Raw genomic sequence first — 10,919 nt, 5'->3', positions numbered from 1 at the left:
TTTATCAATCTGTCACATAAGAAAATCTACGCACAGGTTTGATGGGTCCCTCATACATATTACCCATGCATTACAAATGTCTGTGTTTCATGATGTAAGTGCAAAACAAAATCCCAAAAATAATCTTGGAGAATGAACAACAGGACTTGGATAGTGAATGGCGTGCACTAATTAATTACAAGTAACGATATTGACAGTTTCTTTTATGAAAACATCAACAGTCATTCTGGGTTAAAGTTTATCTAAGTAATAAATATCCCATTCTTTCAAAAGTTAGCTTGAGCCTTGCTAACCATTACCATATGCAGACTGTGAGTGCATTTCTCCATGGTAAAGAAAAGAAAAAAAAATCAAATGTTTCACTAACAAATGAACTAATATGCAGTGAAGGTATCAAGAAAGCAGGTGATTGCACCAAATTTTATTCTTCCAAGGTCCATAAAGATATTTCCTGTAAAAAGGATTATCAACTTGAAAATATAAATGGCCAATTGTCTTTATCTTATATATTTATATTCACTGTGAAAATAAAATATTAATTTAGCATAACATTAGCACAATTTTGTCATCCCATTAGCATAATTTTGATAGTTTTAGCATAATTTCCTATAGAGTTTAGCATCAAATGAAAAATGAGACCTGTTAGCATAAAGTTAACATAACTTAGTCATCCCACTAGCATAAATTTGATAATTTAGCATAATTTCATATAGAGTTTAGCATAAAATGGAAGTAATTTTGATAGATTTAGCATAATTTCATATATAGTAAAGCATCAAATGGAGGTGAGAGCTAAGCCTAATATCAGCATAATTTTGATAGATTTAGCATAATTTCATATATATAGGGAAGTGAGAGCTAAGTTAGTATAACATTAGCATGATTTTGATAGATTTAGCACATTCTCATGTAGTTTAGCAACAAATGAAAAGTGAGATCTAAGTTAGCATAAAATTAGCATAATTTTATCGTCCCACAAGCATAATTTTGATAGATATAGCATATTAGCATAATTTCATATGTGCAGTTTAGCATCAAAGAGATCTGGTAACACAAAAAGCCACCAACATTACCGACTAGTGGAGGTTGACTGAAACAGTTTTGTTTACAAACATCATATGGCCACTCTGGTCGAATTCCAGAATTTTGTTCGAACTCTAATGCAAAGTTTACTCAAAATTTGATGTCGAAACCCAATTATGTTGACTTCTAATACAGTTGAGGTCTGGGGTTCTACTGTAATTACTTCTGCATGATGAACTGTTCAATAAATTCGAGCTGGTCTCCTTCAGTGCGCAGCAGTGATTCATGCTGGACTCTTAATCGCTCTAACTCCAGTTTCTTCTCTCCAATTAAAGCCTATAGAGACAAAAAATTAAATTAACATTTCAGTATATAACAACAGTTCTGAGAATAGCCTTCTTAAGCTACTGCATTGGAAGCTGAAGTAACCAAGCAGGATAAAGTTTTTCTATTTCTTTTGATAAAGAGAGAGGGAGAGAGGGCTAGAATTTACTTTCAGACAGTCTACGTGAAAACTTTTGTTCAGACATCTTTGTAAATAGGTAGTACAAATACAGGAAATATAAATGAATTTTCAAGATCATGAAACAATCTAATGCAAATGAATTACTTAAAAAATGAAATAGATATAAAAGCAGATCGATCGAAGGATAAACAGCAGATGAACATGACTAAATTTGAATGTTCCAGCAATATTCTTGAAAGATGATTAACAGCTTTGACCTTGAAGGGATTCAGTACTTATACAGATGATTTGAGTGTACAGATGTTTCAAGCATACAGATGATGTTCACAGTCATTGAGCATACTATATGCATTTGCTTTCTTTTAAAATTAGTTTAAAAGGTTGTTGTATATTTTTTGTCTTGTCATTAAGGAAAACATGAAGTAGTTGTGTAGCAGTTTTGACATGTAGGGGTTCAGGAAATTTTTTTTTGCTAGTTTGAAAGATATAGCTTTGAAATACGATATGGGGAGTAATAGCTTTGAAATACGATATGGGGAGTAATGATAGTTTATATTTGACAACATCTCCAAAGGTTGAGAGAGAAGAGAGAGAGAGGAGAGAGAGAGAGAGAGAGAGAGAGAGAGAGAGAGAGAGAGAGAGGTAGTGGTTAAATGGCGGTCGGAAGCATGTCTGTTGTGGCGCTCTGTAGGAAGTCAGTGGAAGTCTGTTACGAGAGTCGTAAGGAATGAGGCGTCTGGTGAAGTTAGTGTTGGTTTTGGCAGCAGTTATCCTTTGGTGTTTCATTGTTTTGGTGTTATTTGATAGATTTTGGGGTTGTGAAGTTGTGCGTGTGTCTGTCGGGTTGTGGTGAGGTTGAAGAGGTTTTTGGTGCATTTTCGGTGTCTGTGAGTGGTGGTTGGGGCAGTGTTGGTTTGGCGGCTTGTTTTGGGTTGTGGGGGAGGGTCGTGGGTGTCGTGTGTTCTTTCAGGCTTTTGGTGTTCGTCTGCAGTGATTTGTCGGGTTATTGAGTTTTTGTGGGGTGTGGGTCTCGGGTGGTTGGTTTGTGTTTGGTTGTCGGCGGTGGTTGTGTGTCGGCTAGCCTATAGCATATATCCAGTGGACAGCACAGCCTAGCTCTGAGTATCAGAAGCCAGAGGTGAGTACCTGTTTGTGTTTTGTGTGTTTGGTATTTTATTGAACCAATTGTCCTGCAGGTTAAAGGTAACGTAAAGGGGAAAGTGTGAGTGTGGGAAATTTTGTTAGCTGGTACGATTAACGTAACTGTGGGGGGTTTACTTGTTTTTTGTTATCCCGCCACATTATTTTTTGGCGCCCGAACAGGGACTGCTGGTGTGGCAGCTGCAGGACGATTGGTCTGGGCTAGTGTGCATGAGTGGTGAGAAAGTTTAGGATGGAAGGATTGAGTGAGGTGGAGAGGCTGAAGGAGGAGTTGAGGTTGGAGAGGGAAGTAAGAGGACAATTGGAAGTGGATAATGAGAGGTTGAGGGTAGAGTGTGAGGAGCTGAAGAGCGAGTTAAGAGGAAATGAGAGGAATGCTAACGATTGCAAAAGTGGAAATGAAAGAAGTGAAAGGAGCAGAAGAGAGAATGGTTGAGAAAATGGATGAAAAATTCTTAGTGATGATGAATGCAGTGCAGGAGATGATGAAAGGGTTCTGGGAGAGGGAGCTGTAGGAGGTAGGCCTACTAGGTCTTGTGATAAGCCAAAAGTGGTAAAGACAGTGGAAGAGCGAGGGGATGAAACTACGAGTGACGAAGGTGACTTGTTTGTGATAGGTAAAGGAAAGAAGGGAAAGAGACAGGATAAGGATAAACCTGAGGACAAGAATAAGAAGGGGGCTGAGGAAAAGAAGACGACCAAGGGAAAGAAGGCTAGTAAGGATGACGGACAGGATGAGACTAGGACTGAATACATTGGGGGAAGGGCTGAGAGTGATTTAGATAGCAGTGAGTGGAAACAGGTGGGTAGAAAGAAGGGTAAGAAGAGCATAATCAGGAGCATGGATGTTAGTATGGAAGTTGATTCACTGTATTCGGATGAGGTCAAGAGGGATCAGAATGTTAATAGCGAAAGTGAGAGTGAGCGGGAAGTACGAAAGGCTGTATATATGAGAGAGATACCTAGATGTGCACAATACGAGGAATATGGTAGTAGGGACATAGGGGATTTTTTTAAGGAATATGAAAGGTATTGTGAGGCAAAGTATGGGGATAACAAGAGAGTTGGGTAGCTTTTTGACGGGATTTTTGTCGAATATGTATGGGGTAATGATGAGTGTGGGGAATGTGCCTTATGAGCGTTTGAAAGCCAGGATTGTGGAACAGGCGAAGAGGATAAGGAGTAGTATTAGATATAGGAGAAAACATGGTTTTGATGAGGTAAGAATGAATGTTGGTGAGTCGTTGTCGATGTATGTGTGCAGGTTGAAAACATTGGCCAGGAAAAAGTTTGGGGATGAAGGGATAAATGAGTGTAAAGGGTTAGTGAGGAAGTTGTTGGCGACTGTGCCTGAGAGTGTGTTTGAGTTTGTAAATCTGAAACGTAAGGAGAAAATGCGATGGACGAATGAAAGGTTGTCGTGGAACGACATTTTGGAAATAGTAGAGGATTATGAATTGGATAGGTGTATGAAAGAGAGTAGAAGTGTTACTGTTAGGACTGAAGTGGCTGATGTTATACCAGAGTTTAAGAGCTATAGGGAGGCAGTTTTGGAAGGGCCAAGGCGAATGGCAGAGCGAGTGTTTGATAGGAGCGTTAGAGCCAGTAACGTAAGTATGGTTAGCCCAAAGAGAGATCGGAGTGCAAGCGTTGGAAGAGTGGGGTCGGTTAGTTGTGAACAAGAGCAGCAGTGTTACAGATGTGGAAAGCTAGGGCAAACAGTAAGCGAGTGTAAGAAAGATAGGGATATTAAATGTTACAGGTGCGGGCAAGTAGGGCATATAGCAAGTGGATGTCGAGGTTTGCGGTAATTGCAGGAAGAATGGGCATTATGCTAGGATGTGTAAGGAACAGTGGGCAAAATGTGTTGAATGTGGAATGGAAGGTAATGTGGCGAGTGTGTGTAGGCGAAAGAGGATGAGTCAGGTTGGGAGTTCGGTAAACTAGGTACAAAGGGGATTCAGTTGTGTGGGTCCTCTGGTGTGCGGTCAGTAAGAGTGATGCATGTGCGTGAAGGATTGTTGCATAAAAAAGGGTTTGGAGGAAGAGCTCATGAATGTATGAGTGTAAAAGTGAGGTGCAAAGGGGGGTGTTTGGTTGCATTGATTGATACTGGGTGCAGTGTCAGTGTTCTTTTTAAGAATGGATGTTACAAGTTGCGGAGTGAGTGTGAAATTACGAAATGTAAAGGGGAAGTACGAGGAATAGGAAATTTAGGTATGCCTGTGGTGGGAATGTTGCGTGAAAATGTAGAAATCGAAGGGGTAGCGATGGATGAAGGTGACTTTTATGTGATCGAGGGAATGAGTGATAAGTATGATATGTTGTTAGGATACAGGTTCCTGAAGAAGTGTGGGATGGTGGTCCCTCCAAGCAAGAATATGATTGAGTTCCATAGGAAAGGGAATGTCATGGAGAGTTGTACTTGGATAGGGATGGAGGGGTAAGCAGTAAAATATGGAAGGGAGTGCCGTTGGTTGCGAAAGAGAGTGTAAAAGTGCCGCGAGAAGTTGGAGAAGTTGTTAGTGTGAAAGTTGCGTGGCCCAATGGTCTTGGGATTGTCAAAGGTGACAAGTGTGCATATGTGGTTGAGGGTGTGGATGCGAACAAGTTGGTAAGAGCGAGTGTGCATGTGTACAATGGGATTTTGGATATGGAGAATCCTCGGGTTTTTGTGGCCTCATTGTCGAGTGTTAGGAAAAAGCGAGTGCGGGGTATACGTGAAGGTGATTGTGTGGGGTTGTTGTATACGTTGGTGGATGTGGACGACGAAAGATATGTTAGGGTGCGGCGGGTGATGATAGGTAGCACGAAAGAAAGTGATGAGTGGAAGTATGATGAGTTGGGAGAAAGAATTGAGGTGGATGAAAATGTTGGTGATGACGAGAGGGAGCGGTTGATGCAGATGTTGTGGGATAGGCGAGGTGCGTTGAGTCGGGGTGACGAGGATTTCAGGGGATCTAAGCTTCCAGAGTTCAAGATAGTTTTGAATGACGATAACCCCATATGTCAGCGTCCCCGACACTTTTCTGCGCCTATTGCCCGAGAGATTGAGGAACAGTGTGAGGAACTTGAGAGAGTGGGAGTGATCGAGAGGAGCGAGAGTGCTTGGAATAGTCCCAGTACGTAAGACAGATGGGAGTTTGAGGATGTGTGTGGATTACAGGAAGGTGAATGAAGTGACTGTGAAGGAGCGATTCCCGATGAATGTGGTGTCTGATTGAGTGTATAAGATGCATGGGATGAGTGTTCACAAAATTGGATTTGGTAAGGGGCTATTACCAGATGCCTCTTGAGGAAGGGAGCAGGCATGTTACGGCTTTTTCGAGTGGTAGCTACCACTATCAATTCAAGAGGTTAAGTTTTGGATTGGCTAATGTGCCTGCTGCCTTCCAGAGGGCGATGAATGTAGTTTTGGCTGGTTTTGATAGAAGGAAGGTGACTGTGTTTATAGATGACGTTTTGATTGCAAGTGAGACTGTTGAGGAGAATGTGGAACTGCTTGAGAAGGTGTTAGAACGGTTGGAAGAGGTTGGAGTGAAAGTGAAGCTGGAGAAGTGTACGTGGTTGGCTGGGGAAGTGGAATTTCTTGGTCATAAGGTGAGTGCGAGTGGTGTAAGGAAGAGTGAAAAGTTTGTGGAGAAAGTAAAGGAGTTTCCACGTCCCCAGACCGTGCAGGAGTTACAGGTTTTTTGGGTTTGATTGAGTTTGTGAGGAAGTTTGTTAGGGATTGTTCGGGTATAGGGAAGCCGTTGACTGAATGGACCGGGAAGAAAAATTGTACTAAGCTGAGGTGGGATGAGCTAATGGTGGGAGCATTCGAGAGATTGAAAGAGGAGGCTGCTAGGGACGTCACCTTGGCTTTTCCGGACTATAGTGAGGATGCCAGTAAGCTTGAGTTGTATGCTGATGCTAGTAAGTTTAGTATGGGAGGATGCTTGATGCAGATGCAAGTGGTGAATGGGAAGGGACAATTGAGAGTGATTGCGTATGTGAGTAAAGCTTTTAATAAAGCAGAGCTTAAGTATTCGGTGGTTGAGAAGGAGCTTGCCGCAATAAGGTTTTGTGTGAAAGCGTTGAAAGTGTTTTTGTATGGGGTAAAATTTGTCATAAGGACAGATCATCGGCTGTTAGTTTATATGATCAAGAAGGAAAGTGTGAATGCTAGGATTGCGAGGACAATTGAGGATTTGAGTGAGTTTGATTTTAGCTTAGAATATGTGCCGGGAAGTAAAAATGTGATTGCTGATACGATGTCTAGGATGCATGGTAAGGACAGTGGTGTTATGAAAAGTGACTGGGATCCGAATATGGTACCTGAGGGGTTGGTTATAAGAGGTTTGAAGGGAATGACAGTGTGTGAATGTTTGTTTTCAGCATTGAAAAACTTGGAAGGTAAGGGTCTGGTTGAAGAGGTACCCGGTAGTGTGAATGAGTTGTGAGTGAAGTTGATGAGTGATGTGCAGAAGGAAGTGGCATGTGCGGAGGAACAAGGTGGGCAGGGAGAAATGTTGCATGAATTGTTGTCAGCAGTAGCTGAGTTGTTTGGAATAAAAGTGTTGTTGTATTTTGGATGGGACAGACCGGTTGAATATCGAGGAAGGGTGAGTACAGGTAATGAATGTGGGGTTTTGATGATTCAGTGGGGGGAATGTGGTTGTAATTGGTTGGTTACGAAAAGGGACTGTGAAGGGGATCTGAATCAGAATTGTGGAAATGGGGAATTAGCTGAGGATGAATGTGATGAGGAGGATTGTGATGTGGATAACCAGGTGGACGTGGTAGTGAGTGTGTGTATGCATGGGACTCAAGGGAAAATGGTGACGTTTGTCCAAGTAAATGATAGTGAGTACTGTAGTTTGGTTGACACAGGGGCACAAGTTTCCTTGGTGAGTGAACTTGAGAGATGTGATTGGGAAGTGAAAAGGCAGTCTACAAGTGTGAGAATACATGGGTTAGGACAAGGAAGTGTTGTAGTATGGGAAGAGGTACGGTTAAAGGTTAGGTTGGGAGATCTTGAGGTAATGCATAACTTTATAGTTATAGGAGAAAATGATATGCCATCTTGCTTTTTAATAGGGATAGATTTTTTGAGGAACCACGATATAGACGTAGATATAGGAAATGGAATTCTTAAGAAGGGGGGCAGACAAGTAGCTAGGATTCAAGATGGTAATGTATTTGTAGCAAACTTTGTGGGTATGATTGATATTGCTAGGAGTGAGAATGATCTGTTGAGTGAGGAAGAGATTGAGGAAATGCAAAATAAGTGCCTGGAGATAACTGTGTTGCGACAATGTGTTTTGGGAGGAGTGTGTGGGGAAGACTGGCCATGTGAGTTGGATGTATATAAGAGGGTTGCTAAACGTTTTGTGGTGTGCAAAAACATAGTGTACTTTTTGCATCAGGAAGGGGTGTATGACAAGGAAGTGTATGTGCCAGTGTTTTCTGTTGAGTCAGCTGTGAGTATGTGTTTGTTGGTGCATGATCGGTTTGGGCATATGGGAAAAAATAAGTTGTGGGAATGCATGAGAGAGAGATTGTATGCTCCTGGGTTGAACAAGATTTGTGTGGATGTGGCTGTCACGTGTGAAGACTTGTCAGAGGGGAAAGTATCAGTGTGTGCATGCAAGTCCACCTGTGTTGCGATTGCAGATGAAAGAGCCGTTTGAAATGCTTGTGATTGATTGTGTTTCTTTGCCTAGGACTGCGAGAGGACACGTGGGGATGATTGTGATGGTGGATCACATGAGTAAATTTGCCTATGTGGTTCCTATCAAAGATAAGTGGAGTGAAACTGTTGCACGAATGGTGGGTCAAGTGATGTTGCCCATGTGTGTGTGTGTAAGCCGGCAAAAATGTTGAGTGATAATGGACCTGAGTTTGTGGGATGGGAATTTGAAGAAATGTTGAAGGAATGGGGTATTGTGCATGTGTATTCTACTCCGTATATGCCCAGTGCAAATGGGTTGGCAGAAAGGACTGTTAGGACGATGACTGGGATTTTGCGAATGATGAGTAAGGGCGACAAGGATTGGGATATGTATGTAGGACGTGCAGTTTGGGTATATAATGCCACACTGCAGAAGAGTATAGGTATGTCTCCTTGTAAATATGTGTTGAATTTTGAAAGGATTGTCAGACCGCAGTTGGGTCTGTCAGAAGGTGATCGGAATTTGTGGAAGCGAGTGAAAGGTTTGAGAGTTTTAAGATTGGGGATAAGGTGTTGAAAGAGGTGGTTGAGATGGGTAGAATGAATGTGAATAAAGTAAGGGAGAAATTTGAAGGGCCTTTTGAGATTTTGGAAGTGGGACCGAGTGGATTGAGTTATGTTTTGGGGAAATTGCGAGTAGGTGGGGGAATGGATGAGATTAGGGCACACCATAACCAGCTCCGTAATTGGAGGGAAGTACCACAGTATGTTTGGGAGAATGCAATGAGAGAGTGGTTGAGGGTGAATAAGTATGAGCCGACTGTCTGTGAACAAATTGGTCTGGGAGATCGACAGTTGGTGTTGGTTGAGTATGGAAGAAAACAGAAGAGTGTGGAGAGAGTAAGTAGAAGGGAAAAGCGTGAATGGCATGGTAAGGGGGTTGGTGGTAGGGTGCAAACGGTTGATAAAGCATGTGCTACGGATGACTTTGGGGGAATGAATGATACGTGTAGTGTATGTGGGTTTGAGTTGACGGGGACAAATAAGACTTCAGTGAGAAGGAAACTGAGTAGTGAGGAGGTGGTTGATAGGATGGATAAGTCTTTGCGGGAGTTTGACAGAAGTATGGATGAACTGAGTGGTTTGGTGGCCGAAATAGGGGAGATGTTGGAACCAGAGTTATAAGACATCAGTGAAGTAGTGAATGGAATTTGGGAGGATGGTAGTGAGGGAGATAATGGGAGTTGGAAAGAAAGTGGTTTGGAAGAAGTGAATGGCGATGTAACTGAAAGAGTGTATGATGGTCCTCAAACAAGATCCAGGGGGCCTGCATCTGAGCATCCTTGGGTGTTGCAAAAGGCAATTTAGTGTGGATGTTGTGAGTGTAAGGAGATGTTGTCAAATGTAATGGGGGAGGTAATATGGAGGAGTAATGATAGTTTATATTTGACAACATCTCCAAAGGTTGTGAGAGAGAGAGAGAGAGTGGTGGAAGAATGAATGGGAGTGGTTAAATGGCGGTCGGAAGCATGTCTGTTGTGGCGCTCTGTAGGAAGTCAGTGGAAGTCTGTTACGAGAGTAAGGAGTGAGGCGTCTGGTGAAGTTAGTGTCGGTTTTGGCAGCAGTTATCCTTTGGTGTTATTTGATAGATTTTGGGGTTGTGAAGTTGTTGTGCGTGTCTGTCGGGTTGTGGTGAGGTTGAAGAGGTTTTTGGTGCATTTTCGGTGTCTGTGAGTGGTGGTTGGGGCAGTGTTGGTTTTGGCGGCTTGTTGTGCTGGGGGAAGTCGTGTGGTTGTCGTGTTCTTTCAGGCTTTTGGTGTTTGTCTGCAGTGATTTGTCGGGTTATTGAGTTTTTGTGGGGGTGTGGGTCTCGGGTGGTTGGTTTGTGTTTGGTTGTCGGCGGTGGTTGTGTGTCGGCTAGCCTATAGCCTATATCCAGTGGACAGCACAGCCTAGCCCTGAGTATCAGAAGCCAGAGGTGAGTACCTGTTTGTGTTTAGTGTGTTTGGTATTTTATTGAACCAATTGTCCTGCAGGTTAAAGGTAACGTAAAGGGGAAAGTGTGAGTGTGGGAAATTTTGTTAGCTGGTACGATTAACGTAACTGTGGGGGGTTTACTTGTTTTTTGTTATCCCGCCACAACGACAATTCCATTGTTGAATGATTTTCCTTATGGTTAATGGTAATCTGAACACCTGAAAGATAGCTCATGGAACAAACAAAAGTACAGTACCATATAAGGACTGCATGCTATGCAGAAAAGTTTACCAGTAGTTGCTGCTGTTGTGCTTCTCGCTGTTTACTCATACTCTTTATGAGGTTTCGAGATCCTATGGCTCTCATTTTCTCTGATTCTACAGATTCACTTAGAGTGCCTGCGACTGAAATAAAATGATCGGCTCTTTGACGAAACTCACTTATTCCTGGAAAGATATGGCAGGTTATCACAGAAAATCATAAATTTAAAATAATTTGTATCTTGCAATATAAAATCAAAATTTTTAAAAGTAAATTCTATTTTTCCTAATTATACAAACCTGAGGTCCTTTACAATAAGAATTACTTGAGGCAAAGCCTGGACACAGTTGCTGAAATTTAAAATAAGGTGGTTTGGTA

General features: G+C 42.1%; 1 protein-coding gene across 4 annotated transcripts in view; it reads right to left on the bottom strand.

Annotated features, from left to right (window-relative positions):
* Positions 1-406: 406 nt before the first annotated feature.
* The window catches only part of LOC135220715 (intraflagellar transport protein 20 homolog), a 148,047-nt gene continuing 137,534 nt past the window's right edge, over positions 407-10,919 (bottom strand). For all 4 annotated transcript variants that reach the window (XM_064258133.1, XM_064258131.1, XM_064258132.1 and 1 more), the window contains exons 4-5: positions 10,572-10,726; positions 407-1,359 (exon numbers count right to left, since the gene is read on the bottom strand). In XM_064258133.1, the coding sequence (XP_064114203.1) occupies positions 1,243-1,359; positions 10,572-10,726 (272 nt within the window). In that variant the 3' untranslated portion in view covers positions 407-1,242. The remainder of the gene's footprint in view (positions 1,360-10,571; positions 10,727-10,919) is intronic.

This window comes from Macrobrachium nipponense, chromosome 2, assembly GCF_015104395.2.
Source record: "Macrobrachium nipponense isolate FS-2020 chromosome 2, ASM1510439v2, whole genome shotgun sequence".
Lineage (NCBI taxonomy): Eukaryota > Metazoa > Arthropoda > Malacostraca > Decapoda > Palaemonidae > Macrobrachium > Macrobrachium nipponense.
This window is presented reverse-complemented; position numbering and strand designations above follow the sequence as displayed.